We start from the raw sequence: 25,024 nt of genomic DNA on the forward strand, positions 1-25,024 counted from the left end.
TTACTTGCCTTGCCCTGGGTGCTGATAACCCACGCTACGCCACTGGACTGTAATGCTATTGGATCACAGCTAGATAGGAATAGTAAATTGTTATTGTTATTTATACCCTGCCCATCTGGCTGGCTTTCCTGAGCCAGTCTGGGCAGCTTCCAACTAATAAAAAATAAAATTAAAAAAATTAAAAACTTTTCTCAACAGGGCTGCCTTCAGTTGTCTTCTAAAAGTCAGATAGTTGTTTATTTTCTTGACATCTGAAGGGATGGTGTTCCACGGGGCTGGTGCCACTACTGAGAAGGCCTGGTTCCCTGTAACCTCATTCTTGCACTGAGGGAACCACCAGAAGGCCCTCGGAGCTGGACCTCAGTGTCTGAGCAGAACAATGCTTCAGGTATAGAGGGCCATAAATTAATTTAACAAATGCTGGAATCGTTTAGGTAATATGAGGAGTCCCCTTTCTAAGTATTACGGTAAAGGGCTATCTTTCCTCTGGTACACCTGCCTTTCGACAACACTCAGACGACTTGGATCGAACTGGCTGCACCGTATAGACGAGCCAGTAGGACCGGTTGCATCGGAGGAGGAAGCGGAGTTATTGCGTAATTGTTGCTGGGGGATATAGAGGGAGCTCTCTCCACGCGCGCGCGCGCCGGGATCGGTCAGGAGCAGCGCTGTGCGTGCTTATTAATCCGGGAGGGCGCTCACTCCAGTTGATCACTCAAGTCTACCGGACTTGAGAAGGGATCGGGCTCGGGAGGAGCAGGAGGGCAGCAACTCTCCAAGAAGTCCCTTCTCCCTCCTGATCTTCCAAGTAGCTGGCTTCTGCTTCCTTGCAACTTCATTGCGGGAGATCTGCACTCTGTAGCCGCCCGGCTCGCGGTTTTTGTTTTGTTTTGTTTTCCGGCGCAGGCAGCTGGTGCAACAACCGCAAGGGCTGGAGTTTGCAAAACCCAAATAATGCAGCTGCCGGGAAGCGGCGACAGCGGCTTCTCCTGCTGCTGCTGCCTCCCGCGGCGGGTCACCTGGCCGGCTTGTAGCTGCTCGGCTGCCGTGCGCCCCCGCGTCTGACTGCCGCGGGCTGCGCGCCTGGATTACCGAACGCGGACTGGCATGGAGAGGTCGGTCAGCGCCGGGCGGCGCGGCTGAAAAGCTCGGCTCTCTGCGCCTCCCCTAGCCGCCGAGTGCAGCTCGCTTAATCCGAAAAGCCTCCTTCTCTCGCTTGCCAAGCCATGGAAGATTGCTCCGTGCCAGATCTCCGAGACGTCGAGCTCAAGCTGGGGCGCAAAGTCCCCGAGAGCCTGGCGCGCTCCTTGCGCGGGGAGGAGCCCGCCGTCTCCCTAGCCAGGGAAAAAGAGCCCGAGCGGCCCGCCGGAGGGCCTGCCACCCCCGGCTTCTGCACCTCTCTGGGCCCCAGAGCCGCCATGCTCCGCAGCAGGAGTTCCAGCGCCTTGGAGAGACTGGAGACCAAACTGCACCTCCTCCGGCAAGAAATGGTGAGTAGAGTACGCAGCTCAAGCGCCCTGGTGCACCGCCGCGAAACAACAACAAAGGACAGGCAGGGATCTAACCATTACTCCGCACTCCTCCTTTGAGCGCCGCTCGCTGTCTGCAAGCCTGGGCTTTGCGCTTGCTGGGAGACACGCCGAACTGGCGCGATTCTCGTGCTATTCGAAGAGCCGCGCTCCTTATCTTTGGAGCGTCCCCCTCTCTTTTCTCCCCCAAAATAAATGATGTCAGAAACCAAGAGTAAAGTTCTCAGCGACATGCGTTACAAAGTATGGGAGCTAGGGCTGCTTAAGATGCCGAACTCAAGCTAGGACCCGTTTTCGAGGTGTTTTCTTTTTAAGCAGTAGAATAAAAAAGGAGAGTGCCTCTGAGCAAGTGAAGAAAGCATTTCTCGCACCCCCTTTTTGGAGTTAGGAGCATACAGACCTAGAGTTAAATATCCAGGCTTTGTTGCTCATAAGATAAGGGGGCGTCCAATCAAGGCTGAGACTCAGCATTCCTGTTTTTAGAACTGAATCCCGGAGGTGTTTTATTTTTGCCACTGTGCTGTGCTTGTGTGTGGTTGGCGTAGGCGTGAGTGGGAGAGCGTGGATGTGCTCTCAGTGTTCATTTGCAGCACTTAATCCTCATAATAAGGCACAGCTAGTCACCTGCCCACAAAACAGCTACAGGCAATTGCCTGTAGGCCTGGCAACTGGATCTAAAATGTGAGAAGTGGGTGTGATAACTCCACAGGAAACTCCATGTTGCATGGCTCCACCTGCGGTCTTGCTCTGAAAAGAATGGAATCAAGAGTGGAGGAACAGATCTTGTGGCCAATCCCTATAGGTTTTTATGCAGAAAGAGAGAGGGGGGAAGGGGGGTGTTCAAGTAGCATTTGTCAATAATTTGTGCCGGCTCCTGGATTCCTCAATATTTATGCATTGACTCACACAGGATTCGGTATACTGTATTGAGTTTGGATGCTGTGAAATAGAAGAAACAATCCTCACGGGAAATAATATACCTTGAAAGTAAGGGATGATGCCCAGTTGTGGGTTTGGCACATTTTTTATCACTGTCAGATGTGGTAGGGGCAGGATAAAGAACTATTTGAAGAGGCAGTGCATTCCATGAATTAGATTTTTCCCAGCGAAGAGGCTTGCCAACAGACATTTTTGTCTTTGTTTGGAATTCACTTGATTCCATCCCTTTGCCCCTGGAAATGAACTCCACCCACCCACACCCATTCCTCCTCTTTCCCCCCCCCCCCTGCTCCTTGCCCTGCTCTCAAGGCCTTGATTTGGGCTTGGTCTTAATTTTGAATCTCTTCTCAGTACCATGGCTAGTTCCTGGAATATCATGATGTCATCATAAAGAAAAAGTGCCACCGAGCACATGCAGAGTATACTGCTCTCTCCATTGAACTCCGGCAGCCACATATTTAGCTCGGAACCTTACTTTTGAAGAGGATAGATAACTGCACTGCTGATAACTTGCAGAATCAGGGATTCATATGTTACATGTCGCATGTGGGAGATATGTTACACATTTGTGCAGGGAAAAACTGACAGTGGAAATTTTGAAAGCCGAATGGGTTCTCAAAAATAAGACCTCTCAAGGTGCTGACTAACACTAAATTTTACCCAGTTCCCATTGAATTTAATTTTTCTGGGCTGGTTGTGCCCATTCAATTCACAGGGTCTGCTAACAACAACAACAACAACAACATTTATTATTTATACTCCACACCTTTGGCCGGGTTTCCCTAGCCACTCTGGGTGGCTCCCAACAGAATATTAAAAACACAATAAAACATCAAACATTAAAAACTTCCCTAAACAGAACTTAGTAGAACTTAGATTGGATACAATCCACAGTTTTCATCAGTGCACTGGCTTCTGTGTGCAAAAATCTGATCCTGCTATAATTTAAAAGAAAAGAAAAACTTTTCCCATTTAAATATATTACATACTCTTTTTGAGGCTAGTTGTATATTTACTAGTAGCTATCCAATAGCCCACCATACACTGTCCCTTGGTGGTCTCCATTTATTTAGTCAGAGCTTGCTTGGGATTCCTGCTCAAGACCTTAGTGGGCCTGATTTGCTACAAACGCGGAGAAACAAGAGGAAAGAACAATGGCCGCTGAAAGGAGACCTTGGCTGAAGGGAGGCTCGGACCTTGGGCCACTCTTCTCCAGCTCCTGCTTAAAGTGGTTATTTGGTCAAACGAGTTCTTGGCCAAGGCTTTCATGTGGTTTTTCCAAAACCTACAGATGTTTTGCTGCAACTCCCATTCTCCTTGACTTGTTGGGCTAAGCTGGCTGAGGCTTTGCATTGTAGGGGCTAGATGGACTAGATGGTCCTTTGGGTCCCTTCGAACTCTAATATTCCATGGTTTGGCAAGGCTGATGATAGCACCAAACAGCTGGAAGACATCAGGATGGCTGCCCTATTGCAATGAGTGGAGGAAGTTCACCATCAGCATGCGGTGGACCTTTCAACTTCAGACTCACACCATTTTTACCTCTTCCAGGAAAGTAGGGGTACTCTTGACTGCTTAAACAAAGGAAGCTGCCTTCTCCTGAGTCTGGCCACTGGTCCACCTAGCTCAGAATTATGTACACTGACTGGCAGCAGCTCTCCAGGGTTGTCCTAGCCCTGCCAGGAACCTCCTGGGCTTGCCAATCAGAAGGTTGGCAATTCAAATCCATGCAAAGGGGTGAGCCCCTGTTGCTCTGTCCCAGCTCCTGCCAACCTAACAGTTTGAAAACACTCCAGTGCAAGTACAGTGGTACCTCAGGTTAAGTACTTAATTCGTTCCGGAGGTCCATTCTTAACCTGAAACTGTTCTTAACCTGAATCACCACTTTAGCTAATGGGGCCTCCTGCTGCTGCCGTGCCGCCAGAGCACGATTTCTGTTCTCATCCTGAAGCAAAGTTCTTAACCCAAGGTAATATTTCTGGGTTAGCGGCGTCTGTAACCTGAAGTGTATGTAACCCGAGGTACCATTGCAGATAAAGGAATCTGCGGCAGGAAGGAATCACAGAGTTGGAAGAGACACTGAGGGTCATCTAGTCCAACCCCAGGAGTCTTTTCACCCAACATGGAGCTTGAACCCACGAACCTGAGAGTAAGAGTCTCATGCACTACCAACTAAGCTGTCCCTCAGCTGTGGCCCAGTTTCCCTATCCACCCAGCGTTGGTTCTGTGCACACTCATTTATTTAATCCTTAACAATCCACCATGACCTGAAAGAGGAACAGCAGTGTGTTTTGCCAGATTAATTCCTGACTTTAGTGGAGCCACCATCAATATATTATGGATGTGGTTGAGCAAGGCCATCTCGGTTCCCCATGGCTTCTTATGCAGGCTACCGAGAAGAGCTCCTTGAAGATCATTCTCAAGGCAGGGGCGAGGCTAATGCTACTCCAGGCCATAATTGCAGCTGCAGTGTGGTGCCAGGAGGGCAGCAGTTGCCAAATTGGCAGTATTATAATTAATATTAATAATTATCCACTCTTCACCAGCAGGTCCCAGGCCAGATCACAACAATTCAAATTTAATAGGAAAAACAGTTTGAAACAAATTTCAATCACAGGAATAGCGTGAGTCTTGAAAATGTACCTCTCATGTGTCAAAAGATAGGGTCAAGAGGCATGTCATCAGCATATGGCAAAAACCATATAATGAAGGTACCAGGCAGACCTCTATGGGAAGGATGAAGTTCCACAATTTTGGAGCTTGTGCAGAGAATGCTGTCTTCCAGACCACCACCTGCTGAACTTCTAAGAGTGGTGGAACCATTCTCTGCTGACCTTAACACCCCAAAAGGTCTGTGCCATTCAGCCATAGAAAGTAGTACCCAGTCATGTGACTCTGAAGATGTGTGTTGCATTGTAAGGAATGATGCAGTCAAATGTCAAAGCTTCTGATGTTCTGGCAGTTTATCTGACAGCCCCACAGAGCTGATGATGGTGATCATGATAATTTTATTTGTACCCCGCCCATCTGGCTGGGTTGCCCCAGCCACTCTGGGCGGCTTCCAACAAAGATTAAAAATACATTAAAATGTCACACATTAAAAACTTCCCCAAACAGGGCTGCCTTCAGATGTCTTCTAAATGTCAGGTAGTTGTTTATCTCTTTAACATCTGATGAGAGGGCGTTCCACAGGGCAGGCGCCACTATTGAGAAGGCCCTCTGCTTGGGTCCCTGTAGCTTTGCTTCTCACAGTGAGGGAACTGCCAGAAGGCCCTCAGAGGTGGACCTCAGTGTCCGGGCTGAACGATGGGGGTAGAGATGCTCCTTCAGGTATACTGGGCCAAGGCCGTTTAGGACTTTAAAGGTCACCACCAACACTTTGAATTGTGCTCGGAAACATACTGGGAGCCAATGAAGGTCTTTCAGGACTGGTGTTATATGGTCTTGGCGGCCACTCCCGGTCACCAGTCTAGCAGCCACATTCTGGATTAGTTGTAATTTCCGGGTCACCTTCAAAGGTAGCCCCACGTAGAGCACATTGCAGTAGTCCAAGTGAGATATAACTAGAGCATGCACCACTCTGGCAAGTAGGGTCTCAGCCTGCGTACCAGATGGAGCTGGTAGACAGCTGTCCTGGATACAGAATTGACCTGCAGCTCCATGGACAGCTGTGAGTCCAAAATGACTCCCAGGCTGTGCACCTTGTACTTCAGGGCCACAGTTACCCCATTTAGGACCAGGGAGTCCTCCACACCAGCCTGCCCACTGTTCCCCAAGAACAGTACTTCTGTCTTGTCAGGATTCAACCTCAATCCATTAGCCACCATCCATCCTCCAACTGCCTGCAGGCACTCACACAGGACCTTTGCTGCCTTCACTGGATCCAATTTTAAAAATAGGTAGAGCTGGGTATCATCCGCATAATGATGGACACTCAACCCAACCCCCCTGGTGATCTCTCCCAGTGGTTTCATGTTAAAAAGCATGGGGGGAGGACAGAATCCTGAGGCACCCCACAAGTGAGAGCACAAGGGTCTGAACTCTCATCCCTCACCACCACTTTCTGGACACGGCCCAGGAGGAAGGAGCAGAACCACTGTATAACAGTGCCCCCAGCTCCCAGCCCTTCTAGACTGTCCAGAAGGGTGTTATGATCAATTGCATCAAAAGCCGCTGAGAGATCCAGCAGAACTAGACAAACACCTTTTCCGCTAGCCCGTCGGAGATCATCAACCAGCACGAACAAGGCAGTTTCAGTCCCATGATGAGGCCTGAATACAAACGCATGCAAAAGGAAAATATTTAGAAACAAGGACACACAACATATATTTTTTGGACTTCTCTCTTCCCAGCTGCTTCTGCTGTTCTCAAATTCCTGGTCTGGGAAAGGCTCCCAGGGCTGGAGGGTGGGGCAAGGCAGGTGGACAAGCCATTGCCTGATGAGCAGAAAGTTCTTCCTCTGGAGCAGAGCATCTCTCTTAGGAGCTCACTAAACTATATTTACAACAGACCTGGACAGTTGCAGGTTTCACTCATATTCAAGCAGCCGCAGAACTGTCTGAAAATTAACTCAGCAATGCATAGCCCATGAGCTCTTTCGCCAGTAGAGGCAGGCCAAATGAAATGAAGTAGTCCCAGTCCAGCAGAAGTTGGATTCAAGAAGTTGGTTTGAGGGGGACATCCCCCCAAACCTAGTGGCCCCATTTGTGCATGTAGTTCTGAACTTGAGGCATTGTTCTTAAATTGAAGTAGAAGGCTTCATTCAGGCAACAATGTTTCTGTTCCTCATACATTGACATGTATGGATTCATTGTAGGTATTTCCTCCTTCCTCCTGTTCACTGACATAGTTGAGGAGAAGATAGTGGTCTGTCAGTGTGTATTATCCATTACAGCTAAAAAATTGAACTTCCAGAGTATATTTTTAAGCACCAGATCCATGTTGTAATCATAGCATAGCCTCCAACATTTCTCTGATGAAAATTGGGGCATCTATCCCTGTTCAGCTCATAGACTTCTTAGGTATGTTTGGCTGGTTTCTGAAGAAGCTGGTCTCTGTGGTCTGATCCAGCAAGGCATTTGCATATTCTTATAGCCCCTGTGAGGGCTACTGCTCTCAGATCTCAAGATCAGGTCATTGTTTTGCTTATCTACTTTGAGTTTGTTGATAACCAGGACTCTAGTCATTGTGCTGAAATGAGGACTCCTCACCTGGAACAAGAGATCCAAGGTTGTTTCAGGTACACACCCTTGCTGACTATTTCAATCTTCCCTCTTAGATATCATTGTGTTTCTCTAAATATGAACATCCTTAGAGATAACAATCCTCCTACTGTTTATGTAATTCCTTTCCTGGAACGAAAAAGAGCCGTTCCTTCTCTTCCAGCTCACATCAGCTCAACACCTCTTTGAACTTAAGAAGACAGAGGTTAAAGTTAGATTACAGGTTGATATCCCAACACAGCCAATAGTCCTGAGCAGGCCTGGTCCCTCCAAGATTGCTTTAGGATCTTCCCTGAAATGTTCAGCTTTCACGTTTAGAAAAGTCTCTGGCTTTTTAACTAGGGAAGGTATGGGAAATGGCTGGCAGCAGCACCCTTGGGCAGCAGCTGGGACCCAAGCACATGGACAGGGTTCAGCAGACTAATTTGGGGCAGTCTCCTTCTCCTGCCAGCCCTCTGGATGCAGGCTTATGGTGGCAGTGGCCGGAAATCCACCTCCCATTTTGATTTTCCCACAAAGTTGTGGGACAGCAGATGTCCCTAATCCTAACCCTAACCCTAAGCAGGTGGGCAGGGGGCACCATTGACAGAGTCCAGACCCATTCAAGGGCACTTTGCTGGAGGACCCCTGCAGACCCTTCAGATGTCTCTATTTTCTGGGGACTGTCCTGGATTTACAGAAGCCATCCTGGTTTCTGATTTGATCTTGAAATGTCCCCCTTTTCCTTGTTGTTGTTTAGTCGTTTAGTCGTGTCCGACTCTTCATGACCCCATGCACCAGAGCACGCCAGGCACTCCTGTCTTCCACTGCCTCCCGCAGTTTGGTCAAACTCATGCTGGTAGCTTCGAGAACACTGTCCAACCATCTCGTCCTCTGTCGTCCCCTTCTCCTTGTGCCCTCCATCTTTCCCAACATCAGGGTCTTTTCCAGGGAGTCTTCTCTTCTCATGAGGTGGCCAAAGTATTGGAGCCTCAGCCTCAGGATCTGTCCTTCCAGTGAGCACTCAGGGCTGATTTCCTTCAAAATGGATAGGTTTGATCTTCTTGCAGTCCATGGGACTCTCAAGAGTCTCCTCCAGCACCATAATCCACCTTTTCCTTAGGAAATCCCAATATTTATCAGAGAAATGCTGGTGGGTGTGGAGTTATGCGACCCCCGAGCCAAGCTGCCCAGAGTGACTGTGGCAATCCTGTCAGATGGGTGGGGTATAAATAATAAAATTGCTGCTGCTGTTGTTGTTACTGTTGAGTAATATTGAGTAACAATATTTTCGTCAGAGAAATGTTGGAGGATATGTGGTGGAAGTGGTTGGTAGTCTGCCCGCCATTTTGATTTTTCCACAAAGCTGTGGGACAGCTGTGGCCTTGCAGGAAAACTAAAATGGCAGCTGAATTCCTCGGCTTGGCATCTGGGAGAGGAAATGGGTGGGCAGGGGGTTTCACTGATGGAGTCTGAGCCCAGTCCAGGGCACTTTGCTGAAGGGCCTTTGTTGCCCCTGTGACTTGGAACCAGCCCTGCTATAAGACAAAGCACACAGGCAATAATCTCCCCAATTCCTCAGGACAAAGTACTGTGCCTTCTGCTGTCTGGCCAATGAGCGCAAACATACTGGAAATAATACACACTTAAAAAAAAAAGTTATAAAATTAATTTGTATGTTATTAATATTCAATGTAATAATGTTTTTACGTTCTGGCTGTTCTGCAATGATCTCCCAACCCCTTAGGCTCATTCATAACAACATTTCCACTGACAGGTGTGTCCCCAGAAGTCTTGACGATGCAAATGGGCCGGGTTACTCAACTACCCTAATCCTTCCCAGTTTAATGTCAACAGTAGTAGTTTAGGGAAACAAACAGGTTTGTGGCTGCTTCCCAATCCGTAATTGCTGCTGTGAGGAATTGCAAAACATTTCGTACTTGTCCAAAGCCTTGCAGAACATTTCCTTTGCTACAGTGGTAATGCATAGTCTTCATTAAAACTCTTAAGGTTGTTTTCAGAATAAATAAATAAAGTAACCCCATGTCCAAACCATGCCCAAAACAGTAATAGCTCCTAAATATATTAGACCAAAATGCATATATTAGTTTGCCTCAGTTGCATTCAGAATATGCGCCGTCTTATTCCAAGCCTTTTATCAGCCATCTCATGTTAGCATTTTAATATTGCATACCGTGCTTGTAGTAATTAGTATTACTTTTCTTGGCTAATTTTTTTGCAAGGGCCTCTGGGTAGAACAATTTAATACATGTAATGTCTAGCAAGAAAATGTACATTCGCAAAACACATTAATAGAACAACCGAGTAAGCACAAATTTCAAGAGCAGAGGAGGGAGTAGGCTGCAATGTTCTTAGAGCTGTTTCTTACCATGATTTGAACGTGTTTGTTTTCCATTGGCCCTTATGAAAGATATAAAGAGTGTTAGACTAGGAGACCAAGATTTGAATCTCCACTCACCCACGAGGCTCACTCGGTAACCTTGAGGCTCACTGTCTTTCAGCCTAACCTACCTCACAGGCTTGTTGCTAGGGTACAGTGGGGAGGAGGATGCGATGCGATGCAATACGATACGATATGATACGATATGATACGATATGATACGATACAATACAATACAATAATCTTTATTGTCATTGTCCCATACAGAACAATGAAATTGAAAAAAAAATCTACATCAGACATTCAAAAACCAACAAGCCTATCCCAGCTAGCCCAGCCTGGTCAACCTCCTAAAAACTCTGATACCCCATAATTAAATACAATACACTCCCATAGAGACTACCTTACACTGCGTTTAAAACCAAAATCGTATTTGGATAGAAACTGTTTCTCAGGCGGCTAGTTCTATTCTTTATAACCCTGTACCTTCTTCCAGAAGGCTGAAGCTGAAAGAGATAACCATGTACACCACCTTGGAGGGGGAAAATATGGCATATAAATATAAGAAATAAGAAATAACATAACATAAGAAGGGTGTGGTAGAGCTAGAAACATGTGCACACAATAGATTTTTTTTGCTAGGAAGATTATGATGCTTTATGTTACACATACAGGGTCTGCGGCCCACCAAGCCTCGGGGACTGTTACTAGCAGCAAAAGCAGTTGGGGCTTTAATATGCTTCCCCCAGCACTCCCAGTGCATTTTCCCTTTGCTGCTAACAGCAATATGGGGACAATGAATCATAGAATGGTAGAATTGTAGAGTTGGAAGGTACCATGAAGGTCATTTGGTTCATGGCAGGAATCTTTTGCCCAACATGGGGCTCAAACCCATGACCCTAAAGAGGCTCGTACTCTATGGACCGAGCTCCATTCAGGCTGCATCAGGTCTTAATGGAGAGCAGAGGCTTTGACCTTGCACTCCCAATGAACCCCATTTCTAACCTCAGGCAAGCAGCACAGTACTTCAGAATTGCCGGGAAGGTTAAACATGGTTTGTGCGGGAGGGAAGAGGGTAGGGGAGAAAGAAATCAGGGAAGGTTGTATCTGTGTGAAGGTTGTGCATCTGTGTGATCACAAGGGAGCAAGGCATTTAGGATGTCTGTGTGAGGGAGGCTGGGGGAGAATACGTTGCCTGAGTGAGATTGTGCAAGTGAATGTGTGTGAGAGAGTGTGTGCATGTGTATAAGTGTGAGAGGAAGCAAGCGGGACACCAGACCTCGCCCTGTCCACTCCCAGGTCCTGGCATATGGCCCCTGACTGACCACCCACTGCTTTATGCGGCCCACCTCGACTTTACATTGGATTAACTATTTCTACAGCCATTTCTAAAGGAAGTTAGATCAGCCTCCCTTAACCAGTAATACTCCCACAGAGGAAAATCTTGCCAAGAAAATTATAGATTTAGGACCCTTAGGATTCAGAGAGTTGGAAGGCGGGGAGAACAACCCTATTTCCTGGAGATGTTATTACTGACAAACAAAAGCTTTGTGTGAAATGGCCCCTGGTATCTCCAATTAGAACAGTGTTGTTGTTTTTTCCAACTGTGGGACCATGTTGCCATGTGGGCAAATATGCTGAGAATGGCTGGGGAAACTTAGTCAGGTGGGTGGGGTATCAATAATACAATTGCTGTTGTGGTTGTTGAATAGGACATCCCTATTTTCATCAGAGAAATATTGGAGGGCGTGAGCTTATTGGCCAGGTGTATGTTCCTCAGGATATTCAGTTGGGAATATTCCTCCAACCATCATGCTGTGTTCTGTATGCTCCTGCTACCGTTTGTGCCTATAAGTATCTATTTTTACATCTTAATTTAGCAGTTTGTCATGACCCAACCCTCTCTGATCACAAGTCCACAGTGCAAGGCTCTAAACCAATTGGATTAAGAGGGATCAGCAGCTCGAAATCCTCACTCACCTGTCCAAATTCAGGCCCACACAAAAGTTGCCCCACTCATAACACATATGGTATATATTGTATGTGTCATGGCTCCAAAGAAAGAGCTATGTTACTGGGCCGGGGAGGGGGTGGTGGTGCTAGGGAGAATTTCATGTCAAGGCAGGCATGGATAATGTGCAGATTTAAAATCTATCCCCTGGATGTTTATATGACTCAGCCACAATTCAGCCTTCTTGCTTGAGACAGATGTCTAGAACACATAATAATGAATTGATCGTGTGCCATCTGTTTCAAAATTTTCTGACACCAGCAACTGCTCCTTATCTCTGGGCACTGACCTAAATGTTTACACTTGTATTACTGTGTCTGACAACATCGGTAAGTTTGTACTAGGGATTTTCTAAGCACATTTCTTGCTCCCCTACGAGGAGAAATGTGTGCTGCATAAAATGTAGCCTTCCCTCACCCTAGTCTTATTATTAAACAACTGCAATGTCAACGGCACTAATTCAGGAGAGCTTTGAAGATCTCCAGTCCACCTGACTTCATTCATCCCTGTTTCTCAAGGACATGAAAGGGGGAAATGAAACATTTGAGTTTCAATAGCTGTCTTTTCATGCTGCCGATCTTTCTGGTGCCATATGCTAGACATCTGTCTTTTATTACAATCAGTCCAGGCTCGTTCAGGGATAGATGCAATGAATTAGACCCCTGTTTATACCAGTTTTCATGTGTAACTAACCTCTCGTACAGATCTAAATAACCTTCGGATGCAACCTTGACGTTACACATGGGCTCTTAAATCCATTGATTTTGTTAGGCTATAAGGGCTGCTCAAGTCCACACTTCACACAACGAGGGTTTCCAGTCCTATGCAAAGAATTGTGACTTCAAGTGCCTGGCATCTTTGCAACTGCAATAATAATAAAAAGTACAGGTTGTTTTTTTTAAGGAAGCCATTTTTCTGTGTCCAGAGTCCTTCCACCCTGCCTCCCCAGACATGAACAAACTAATTAAATTTAAAATGAGGAATGCTACAGCTACAAGTTAACAGGACGGAACTAATTATCCAAGTAGTTAGCAGCTTCTCTGCTCCTTTAAGGGTCACTTTAAGGCTCACAGTAGCCAGGCTACAGTGGACAGGTTGGCACTGCAATTGTGTTTTAAGACCAAAGGGAATGGGCAAAGTCAATGTAAAGATTACTCATGCTTCGGTGGGGTGTGTGGATGGGGGTCTGGGTCTAAATCTGGTTTTCAAGAATCAGGGCAGCAGTGTGACATGCAACAGCATGTTTCTTAACTCTTGTGCTTGAAACCATTCATTTGCATGCTTTTCTAAGATAAAGGTAAAGAACTGCTGGATGGTTAAGTCCAGTGCAAGGCGACTATGGGGTTGTGGCGCTCATCTCGCTTTCAGGCTGAGGGAGCTGGCGTTTGTCCACAGACAGCTTTCCAGGTCATGTGGCCAGCAGGACTAAACCACTTCTGGCACAACAGAACACCCTGATGGAAACCAGAGCACATGGAAACAGTGTTTACCTTCCTGCCACAGAAGTACCTATTTATCTACTTGCACTGGCATGCTTTTGAACTGCTAGGTTGGCAGGAGCTGGGACAGGGCAATGAGAGCTCACCCCGTCATGTGGATTTGAACTGCTGACCTTCTGAGCAGCAAAAAGAAGAGGAGTTTGGACTTTCACTCCCTTTAAGGAGTCTTAAAGTGGCTAAGAATCTCCTTTCTCTTCTTCCCTGACAACAAATGCTCTGTGAGGTGAGTGGGGCTGAGAGACTTCAGAGAAGTGTGACTAGTTCAAGGTCACCCAGCAGCTGCATGTGGAGGAGCAAGAAAGTGAACCTGGTTCACCAGATTACAAGTCCACCACTCTTAACCACTACACCACACTGGCTATCCAAGAGGCTCAGTGGTTTAGACCACAGTGCTACCCACATCCCTTTTGTGTGCTTTTCTACTCCCATGTAGACACTGCATTGTTTTAGGCATCTGGTGAAACTTTTTTTACAATTCTAGCAAGCCTACCCAGAAATATAATGGCGGTATCAGTGTTAAGCTTTCAAAGTTTTCTTGCTTTTTTTTTGCTGGGTTTTATTGAGTATTATTGATTGATCGATCATATTTGTATGCCACCTTTTCATAGTTCCGATGATGCTCAAGGCAGCTTACCACATAAAAAAAATTACCCAACTGCAAACAGGGCTAAAGTAGTCATAAACAATAAACAAAACAAAACAAACTGAACTATTTCCACATATTAACAGCAGCAACTGCACTACACAAGAACAAAAGACCCAAGCAACACTGTTATTGTTTTAAAGTGGATTTTAGAAGTGTTTTTATCTATATTTTTTACTATGTATACCACTTAGCAGGTTTTATAATTAAGCGGTCTATGAATCTTTTCAAAGATAAAAAAAAATGTGCCAGCAAATGTAATTCATAGAAGAGAAAGGAGATAAGATGCACTCTTATAGGATCAGCCTGGAAAGCGCTATCATTGCTGCAAAACTGTGCTTCTTTCAGAGCTCTTAGACTGGCAAAGTAGGGTTGCCAGCCATGCTCTCTTGGCCTGAAGTGAGATGAGCTCCGCACCCCATAGTCAAATTCGACTGGACTTAACCATCAAGGGGACCTTTAGCTTTTTTCTTTTAAAAAAACCTTTTACAGTGGTACCTTGGTTTTCAAATGTCTTGGTACTCAAACGTCTTGGTTCTCAAATCCCAAAAACCCAGAAATAAGTGTTCCAGTTTTCGAACATTTTTCAGAAGCCAAACGTCCGATGCGGCTGTCAGCTATTATTTCCAGGGTACTGCACCAATCAGAAGCTGCGCTTTCCGGAACGGATTAAGTTTGGTGCTTTTGTTTTTGCTGTTCTCCTCCTCCTCCTAGTTTTAGCTACAGCCTTCTGGAACAGATTAATCCATTTTGCATTACTTTCTATGGGAAAGCATGCCTTCGTTTTGGAATGGACTTCCGGAACAGATTAAGTTTGAGAACCAAGGTACCACTTTACACGATTGTGACTTTACACTTGAGTAAGTTCTAGTTGGTTACCATTTTGCTGCACAGATGTTTAGGATCAGGGAAAAAGGCTTGGTTAATTGATAAAGATGATTGAAGCCAAACTTAATTAACCATTTTTTATATAACCAAGCCTGAAATGTATTTAATGAATATAATTTCATTGGCATCATGTATATGTATGCCACTGTGCCAGCAGAAATGCAAAACACTATTCATCTCTTTGCAAATGTAAATTGTTAGCTAATCCAAAAGTGAATTGCCTATAACTTTTAAGTTCTCAGTCCCTGCCTTTAAGATAGGTGATGAATATCTTGCAAGTGAATTTTCACCCTATGACGACACTTATTCTGATTGCAAAACATAGGTTTTTATGAGCCATCTATGCTATTATTATTATTAATTAATATTAAAGTTGGCAGATGTTTGGATAGGTGCCATCTTCAGGTGTCGTGCTTCCTTGCTGTAGCTTTAAGTTAGGAATGGACAGATAACTCTACTTCCATTTTATGTCACTTCTATCCTATAGTGGAAACTTTGACACCCATCAGTCCTGGAGACACAGCCAATGACTAGGGATGGTGGGAATAGGAGTTCAACAACATCTGGGGGGGGGGGCAAAGATTCCCAATACCTACACCAAGAAGGTTAAAGGCTGTGACAGAAACTGTAACAACTGCTTTTTTTAAAGAAGCAGTTGCTTCAACACCTAGTACTCCAAGGAAGATGTCAGGTTACTTGATTGGATGGGGAAATCCATGAGTAGCATTGTCCTACCCATTCATTTTTGTTTAATTTAGTATGCCTTCAGCTGTAATTCCTCTTACTATGTGGAAAAGGAGTCAAAATGAGGCTCAGAAGCCATCATTACGAGTTTGTATGAAGTTTGCATCGTATAATTTAATTGGAATGTTTGGGCGACTAAATAGGTTAAGATTGCAGTGATTCGGCCCCCAATCACACCTATCTGAGTTCAAGTCTCTTAACGAAATGGCTCCAACACTGGTTCACAGCTGTGAAAACGTTGGGCTTATGTTTCAGTCCTCGCTGTGAATGGCGGCATTCAGTCTGTCCAGCTACAAACGAGTTCACGCTGCACGTAGCCAGAGAAATTAGATGTGCTGCTGACTGCACAACACCCTTGTATTTCCTTTCAAAGGCCTTCAGGATGGGGTGGGCTGTAAATCTCACTAATTAATATAAACAAATACATTAAAAAGGTTGTACTCAAACCTTCAAGCCATGCTTAAATCAGGCCTCTCTCCTCTGAACCCTGGAGCTGGATTCCAGAATAAGGAAGGGGATTAAGTCCTTTCCTCATCCCAGTCTCTGTATAAAGCACTGCTGTCTTTCAGTCTTCTCCAGAGCTTCTCCCAGTGACCTTGTCTTGATGTCCACACTGCAGCTTCCACCTTCTTCTGTCAGTGCTTTTCAGAGCTCTAGGGTGATTGCTACTTCATACTTTTCAAAGATGGCAAGTAGTACAACAACAACAACTCTAGGCATCTGCCTCATTGCTTAAAAAAGTTTGTACCCTTCCTTTCAATGGAAAGATCCTCATGGTAGCTTAGAACCAGGCAGTTGTTAGTCTTCTGGTTGATTATTGGGGTCAGAATGGCCTTCCCCTTGCCCTGATGTCCTTTCAGAGAAACTGGGGGTGTTGATGACGTGAGCCAAGGGGAACTTTCCTTCAGGTGTGCAGTCCAAATGTAACTCATTATATGGCAAACCAGGAACATTGCAAGTAATAGAAGATTAAGGCTTGCATTGCTGTCACCCACTTACCTGGGGGTATTGAAACCAGTGGAACTTACTTCTGAGTATACATCTGTAGGATTGTGCTGTACACAGAGAAATACATGGCATCATAGAAGGAGGCAAATGTACAAGAGGCCTTGGGAATCATACTGTGACTTTCAAAGACAGAAAGCAGGAATTGGTGGGGGAAAATACTAGCCCTTCTTGAAGCTGAGATCATAGGAATGAGGTAGACCAAATGGAGTCTTAGACCCTAGTATGCCCATCTGATGGTGAAATCATCTGTGGCATGATACAGGCATATAGCAGAGTCTTCAGCACACCTGCCTTCCTTAGTCATATGTCGTATGAATGGCAGCTACCCACATACATGACTACATGTGGCTGACAGTGTTGAATAGGGTTAAAAAAATGTAGTCTGTCCATTGAGGCAGCTGACTATACTTCTGGTTCACACATTAGTTTGAAAGTGAAGGGAAAGAAGCTATCATCAACTCGGCCTAAGTCTCAGTGTTGAGCTTTGACTTTCATTGGTTCCATATGCTAGGATGCTCAGCCCCAATCCATGATAAATTAACGCCACTGCAGATGTGAAGGAGCTACATAGACCTCTTTCAATAAGCAAAAAGAAATGCTAATGGGGCAACACATGAAACCATTCCTTAAAAAACAGTTTGCTCCTCAAATGGGTGTTTTGCATGTGCAGAACCTTCCCATTCATTTGAGGCAGCTGTACCAATAATTGCCATACCGTGCCAAGATCTAAGTACCAGAGGAATAGTCTTATTGTTCTGTGTATGAGCTTCCACTCCACTTTTATGCAGCTCCACTGATTCGAATTGAAGCACCCTGATACAGATCTAATTCAGCGAAGCCATAATCGATGTGTATCAATTGGTAATAGTAGTATTTTAGGGTTGACTTGCATGCCCTTGTTTCCACCACTGGTTAAACCTTTGCAGCCACCTATGTTGAAGCCAATATCTTGGTTGGTCCCAGCACCCATTTGGCTTCCCTTTCAATTAGACATCCTATGTAATTATAGGTTATAGTTCTAACATGCTTGCTCATCACTTGGCCATCAAATGTGTACACTATCGCCATTGAACTCATCACATGTTCCGCAAGCCTTATTGGGAACAAAACAAGGAAATACATGTGTGATGAACCCTTTCATGGGACAGGGTTCTGTATGGCTTTCCTGCAAATCTTAGATGCTGCACCCCAGAATGCACCATTCTCCAGAATACATAGAGCTACCACTGAAAATGAAACTCAGCATCTTAATGCACTTGTAGTTAATCCAGATTTCACAAAGTTGTTGCTTCATTGTTTAGATTGTCATAGTCCATGGGCAGGCAAACTAAGGCCCAGGGGCTGGATCCAGCCCAATGGCCTTCTAAATCCAGCCAGCAGATGGTCTGGGAATCAGCATGTTTTTACATGAGTAGAATGTGTCCTTTTATGTAAAATGCATCTCTGGGTTACTTGTGGGGCATAGGAATTTGTTCATCCCCCCCCCCCAAAAAATACATATAATCCGGCCCCCCACAAGGTCTGAGGGACAGTGGACCGGCCCCCTGCTGAAAAGGTTTGCTGACCCCTGTTAATAGTCAGTCCCTACAGTCCCTTGCAATATGAGAAAAAGAAGTGATGGTCCACACTGCAGAAAATCAGCCAATAATGAGAGAAGTGTTTATACAACGAATAGCAAGCATTAAAAAACAACAACCAAAAAAACAAAAAACAAAAACAGCAGAGGTATAGCTTGTGGTTATTGCTCACATCCTACATGTGTGTATGTGAGTGTGTTTTAAGGTGTGGAAAATTTATTCTATATTACACACAAAACAGGTCCAACCTAGCTATAAAAATAAAATTGGAACTCTGCATGTGTGCTGTCAGAAATATTTTCCATATAGATAAGAGAAGAAATGAAAAACATAATAATAAAACATAATAATAGGAAAATAAAGCACTGATGGACAAACAATATGAATGGAAAACAGTAATAAAACACGGCACAAGCCAGCCAAAATTAAAAACATTTCAGTTTCTTTGAGTTTATTGAAGCATGTGCCTAAATCTCTCCAAGTGAGAATTTTTCCTTCAGGACTTAGAAGTCCTAAATAGTTTGTGCCTATTGTTCAAATGCAGTCTTTGAACGTAACATTGCTTATGTTTTGCAGGGTTCTGTAGACTTGGGAAGTGGAGGGGAAACTTGTAGGGTGACAAGGAAGTAGCCGCCTGATAAAGTGGATTGTAACTCAAGTTTGCCTTTTGGTTTCCACCACTGCTTGGGTGTGCTGGTTTGAGGCATCCTATATTTCATGCCATTTTGTGAAATTGACCCTGGCAGCTCCATATTAGCAAGCCAAGCCATCTTAGGCATGTTGGCACAAATAGGTAAAATCAGTGCTATTTTTCTAGAAAAAGAGACTCTGGAGCTCACTGTGAACCCTTGTTCTCTTAGAATGGCAACAGTGCCCACCTGAGAGCTCCTGTGAGCTACAGTCGAAGGGGGAAAAAACCCTGGATAAAATATTAAAATGATACCTCTGCTACAACAGAATTGTCCTGTGTGTGTGTGTGTCGGGACTAAGGACAGCCTTCTTCAACCCTTCTACTCCCACAGAAACACTTGCCTGCTGCAGTGGCGTAGTGTGGGTTGTCAGCATCCGGGGCAAGGCAAGTAATTTTCGCCCCCTAACCCATGGATTTGCGTCCCCTAACCCTAACCCCCAGATGTTGTGCCTGGTGCGGCCGGGCCCCCCTGCACCCCCCACGCAATGCCACTGGCCTGCTGAAACCTTGAGCTTCAGTCTTTTTTCCACACCTGTAAACAAGACCGATTCACTGATGCTTAGCCGCTCAGCAGAAGGCTGCTAGGAAATGCTCCCTGCCAAGGGTACCAACTTGAAGAAAATATTGAATATCTTGTTTTGTTAGTGTTAAAGATATAGAAAGGCATTTTAAAGGTAAAGGTAAAGGGACCCCTGACCATTAGGTCCAGTCGTGGCCAACTCGGGTTGCGGTGCTCATCTCACTCTATTGGCCGAGGGAGCTGGTATACAGCTTCCGGGTCATCTGGCCAGCATGACTAAGCTGCTTCTGACGAACCAGAGCAGCGTACCGAAACACCATTTACCTTCTCACCAGAGTGGTACCTATTTATCTACTTGCACTTTGACGTGCTTTCAAACTGCTAGGTTGGCAGGAGCAGCGACCGAGCAACGGGAGCTCACCCCGTTGCGGGGATTCAAATAGCCGACCTTCTGATTGGGCAAGTCCTAGGCTCTGTGGTTTAACCCACAGCGCCACCCGCGTCATTTTACTGTATATCAAATTTATAGCATCACAGTCAAGAATCACATAGTTCCATCCTTATTTCAGACATTGTTACGTATTCATATATCACCATGTTTAGCTGGTGATATTGCCCAGCCCTACTTCAGACCATGTATGAGGTTTTCCCTCAGTGCTGCTAGTCACAGAAATGGACGCAAAGTTGGTGTGGAGAGCACTGAGAACAGGATGCTGAATGAGATGGGCCGTTGGCTTGATCAGTAGGCTCTTCTTGTGCTTTTATAACATTGAAAAGATACATCAGTTCCTAATTGCCTAGCCATACCATGGCTGCTGTTATTGTAGTAGTTACCCTTTGAGAAACTAGGCTCCAATCCCATGCCCGCTTACTTGGAAGTAAGCCCTGTTGACCTCAGTAGGGTTGTCTTTTGAATAAGCAAGTATTGGAATGCACTGTACTCATGTTGCTCCCAAGCTATTATTACAAATGGGAGGAAATTTGCTAATGTGATAATGATCACCCCTTAGGCTTGGGTGCCTCTCTCTCTCTCTCTCTCTCTCTCTCTCTCTCTCTCTCTCTCTCTCTCTCTCTCTTTTACATGTATTACTGATTGCACATGGAAGACTGTTTAGGCAAGATGGGTAGAGATAGGCGAGTCTTTAATCATGATAGCATTGCATTTCTAACATAATGATAGGTTGGAAGTACAATTAGAGCTACATTTGACAACACTCTGGAATCCACCATCCAGCTAAGTGCTTGTGATGCTGCCCTGTTGGCAGTTTAAAATTCATTTTCCATAGAGGAGGGTTCGAAGGCAATTAAAAATGACACTTAAAATACAAATGATATTTGTGATATGCTTGAAAGATCTGTGTTTCTGCATTCTAAGATTTCCAGTCCTTCGTGGCAAGGAAACAGGTGGGAAAGCATCTAGAAACATAACTGTAGCTCCTCTTTCTGCCACCATCTCCCAAACAAGACTTCAGGATTCAGTTGCCCAGTTTAATGAAATAATGGTAACAAGTAAGGTAAAAGAAGGAAATTATGTAGGTTTCTCCTTCAAAGGCATTTCCACCAGTGTCCCACATCCCAATTCCTTGCTTTCTCGCTCATCCTACTGCACCAGTCACACTGCTGGTCTATACCACTGAGCCTCTCGGGGTTGCTGATCAGAAGGTCCGCAGTTCAAATCCCTGTGATGGGGGTGAGCTCCCATTGCTCTGTCCCAACTCCTGCCAACCTAGTGGTTTGAAAGCATGCCAGTGCAAGTAGATAAATCGGTACCACTGCTGCGGGAAGGTAAATGGTGTTTCCGTGCTCTCTGGTTTCCATCACGGTGTTCTGTTGAGCCGGAAGTGGTTTAGTCATGCTGGCCACATGACCTGGAAAGCTGTCTGCAGACAAACACTGGCTCCCTTGGCCTGAAACTGAGATGACTGCCACAACCCCATAGTCATCTTTGACTGGACTTAACCATCCAGGGGTCCTTTTCCTTTACCTTACCAGTCACAATACCTACAGGGATGGGGAACGTTTTTTAACCTGAGGACTGTGTTCCCAGCTGTGCAATTTTTTTGTGGGCCATGTACCAACAGTGGCCGGACCCAGAGGCAAACGTGGGCAAAACTGCATAGAAATGTCACCTTTCTGCTGTAGGCTGGTTTCTATATACCCCTCCCTGTCTTCCCACTAGGCAAGCACATTCCATCCATGCAGGTCCATTTTGGGGTGTGACCTGTGGAAGGTGTGGTTGGAGAAGGTGTTTGGCCAACCAAGTGTCCAGAGGTCAGATGGAGAGACCTGCAAGGGACCACAATGGGTCCCCAAGCATGAGGTTTAATCTTCACCCCTGCTTTTCTGACTGACTAGATCCAGGAGGGACTTGCAGGGCGAATGAAGGAAGTTGTAGGGTGGAACTAGGTTCCTTAGAAAGGCGGGTTGGTGATGCAGAGGACAAAGGTGGGGCAGGGAAAATGAGGGAGGAACAGTCATGGAAGGTTCATGAAACGTGAGAGGAATATAAGGGGAGGAAGGAGCGCAACAGATGTGGGAATTGTGGAGGAACAGCAATAATGCACCAGTTCTTTGGCCAGCAGTCAGGAACCATTGATCCAAACCACCAGAGCAATAATTTTTAAAAGAAGGCAGTGTGTAATTCAGGATATTTTGACAGACTTGAGATTTTAAAAGAATCTATGGAAAGAATTATATGAAAAAAGAAAAAAAAGGAGGAGGCTTGCCAAAGCAAGATAAAGAGCTCACTTCCTCAGAGTCTGGAATGTTTTTTTCTTCCTCCAGTTCATTGTGAGTGAACAATGCAGATGTTATATTCATATATAGAAAAACAGAAGGCTTAAGCGAATAGTGTAAAAGACTACATTACACAATAATTTGTATTCATTTTTTAATATAAAAACCTTGTTGACTGAAATCGTTTTGGCTATCAACATGTATTGTGTACCATTATACTATGCCACAAAATATTGTTTGTGTGTGTTTGTGCATGTATCTGAATCACAGCATATCTTTTATTCTTAAATACTCATTTTAAGATTAGTGTTCTTACTCAAAATGAGTCAACACTGTGATGCAGCAGCAGCAGCAAAAAATCTAATGCTGTTCTCGGCTGCATCAACAGAAGTCTAGTGTCCTGTTCACAGAAAGTTATATTTAGGCTTGCCGTATGTCAGGAAAATTCCTGACGTGTCCTGGTTTTCAGGTGTGCAAATGGCGTCAGGGGGGAATATTGCCAAATTGGCCAGATGTCAGGGAAAACTTGGATTTATGACAATGCGATAGGGGGTGGGGAAGCTCCAAAAGCTTAAAGTTACTATTTTTTGGGGGGGGGGGGAGTTTTCCTCCAAAAAGCTCAACAACCCTAGTTATATTCCCACTTATGAGGAACAGTTGAGGGAGTTGGGAATGTTTAGCCTGGTAAAGAGGAGACTGAGAGGAGATAGCCATATCTCAAGGGCTGTCATATGTAAGATGGAGCAAGCTTGTTTTTTCCTGGTCTGGAAGGGAGGACTCAAACCAATGGGTTGAACGTTAATGCATTACTAAGAAAAGCCTGTGCTGAGTTTTTAAAAATTGTGTGTCAATTTGCGTCTGTAGATGAGTAGATTGATCTGAATCCAGTGTACTGATGAGTTGTTCTTCTGCACGCAGGTTGATCTCCGAGCCACAGATGTCAAACTAATGCGGCAGCTACTGATCATCAATGAAAGCATCGAATCAATCAAGTGGTTGATTGAAGAAAAAGGAACAATCACCAGCAGGGGCAGCAGTTTGAGTGGCAGTCTCTGCAGCTTGCTAGAGAGTCAGGAGACATCACTGAGAGGCAGCTACAACAGTTTGCAAGATGGCAGTGATGGGCTGGATGGAATCTCCGTGGGGAGCTACCTGGACACTTTGGCGGATGATGTCCCTGGCCAACGTACTCCTTCAGACATGGACCAGTTCAGTGACTCTTCTCTTATAGACGACTCACAGTCCCTCCATAAACATACCAAGATTGAGTCTGACGAGTACTACTGTTTTGGTTGATGAAGGGGGAACTTTAGGAGGGACACATGTGCACTTGTATTTATGATTCTTCTATGCTGCTATTTGTTTTAAGCATTTTGAAAGCACCTTTTAAAAATACGATCTATTTTAAACCTGCTTTAGTCTCTCTGCGGTTGCTCCTAGATTTTGTTTTCCTCTCCTGGGTGGTTTTCCTCCTCTCTCTTTGTCATCTTAATTTATTGCTGTGATTTCTTTCTTTCTTTCTTCTCTTTTATAATATAACTTTTGACCATTTTTTACAAAAATATATCTATATATAAAGGTGAAGGAAATTAATTTTAACTTCAACACAAAGTGTGGAAATGAACTTTTGCTGAATTCTACAACTGATTGACAATAAAACACTTTCTATTATCTGTTGATTTGGAGGTAAAGAATTCTCCCCCCCCCCTTTCTAATGGTATAAGTACATACTTTTTCATAATTCAGCTGGGAGTTGTCAAGGGAAACAGGCAAGCAGTGTGGTGACTGGTGGAGTTTGCTTATTATGGGCCAGAAGGAAATGCCACAAAACTCCTCATAAAGCCAATGCACACATTCGGGAGAGAAAATATGTGATAACGCCCTTGTGGGCCTTATTGACTTCAGAATGGAAATCACACATTTCAGGAGGGGGGAATCTGTTTCTTTTAAAAAAGAAAAACCTATACATAAATACAAACGAGAAGGCCAAACCACAAACCCTTTCCCCTGACTTACTAGCTTTCCACATACCAGGAAATTATGACATAGAAGATCATTCAAGAATTCAGCCTGTAGTCCTAAACACATTTACTAGGGAGTAAGCCTCATTAAAGTTAAAGCCATGGTTTTCCCAGTAGTGATGTATGGAAGTGAGAGCTGGACCATTAAGAAGGCTGATCACCGAAGAATTGATGCTTTTGAATTATGGTGCTGGAGGAGACTCTTGAGAGTCCCATGGACTGCAAGAAGATCAAACCTATCCATTCTTAAGGAAATCAGCCCTGAGTGCTCACTAGAAGGACAGATCGTGAAGCTGAGGCTCCAATACTTTGGCCACCTCATGAGAAGAGAAGACTCCCTGGAAAAGACCCTGATGTTGGGAAAGATGGAGGGCACAAGAAGAAGGGGATGACAGAGGACGAGATGGTTGGAAGTGTTCTCGAAGCTACAAACATGAGTTTGACCAAACTGTGGTGGAAGCAGTGGAAGACAGGAGTGCCTGGTGTGCTCTGGTCCATGGGGTCACGAAGAGTCGGACACGACTAAATGACTAAACAACAACAACAAAGCCTCATTAAAAGCAGTGGGGAAACATCTGCTAACATGGTGCAATTTATCCCCTCCCCCCTTACCTGC

General features: G+C 44.9%; 1 protein-coding gene across 1 annotated transcript; it reads left to right on the forward strand.

Moving 5' to 3' along the window:
• The first annotated feature begins 399 nt into the window (after nt 1-399).
• Nucleotides 400-24,058, forward strand: LURAP1L (leucine rich adaptor protein 1 like). The gene is made up of 2 exons (XM_081894887.1): nt 400-1,490; nt 23,306-24,058. Exons 1-2 carry the CDS (start codon nt 1,227-1,229, stop codon nt 23,681-23,683), a joined length of 642 nt encoding a protein of 213 aa, XP_081751013.1. The 5' UTR covers nt 400-1,226; the 3' UTR covers nt 23,684-24,058.
• Nucleotides 24,059-25,024: the final 966 nt, after the last annotated feature.

The sequence above is a fragment of the Podarcis melisellensis genome (assembly GCF_964234715.1).
Source record: "Podarcis melisellensis genome assembly, chromosome: 17".
Classification (NCBI taxonomy): Eukaryota; Metazoa; Chordata; class Lepidosauria; order Squamata; family Lacertidae; genus Podarcis; species Podarcis melisellensis.

Excerpts from the sequence above, each read along its gene's own strand:
- LURAP1L (XM_081894887.1), top strand. The coding sequence starts at position 1,227 with ATGGAAGATTGCTCCGTGCCAGATCTCCGAGACGTCGAGCTCAAGCTG. Across the intron at positions 1,491-23,305 it reads ACCTCCTCCGGCAAGAAATG|GTTGATCTCCGAGCCACAGA; the intron begins GTGAGTAGAGTA and ends TTCTGCACGCAG.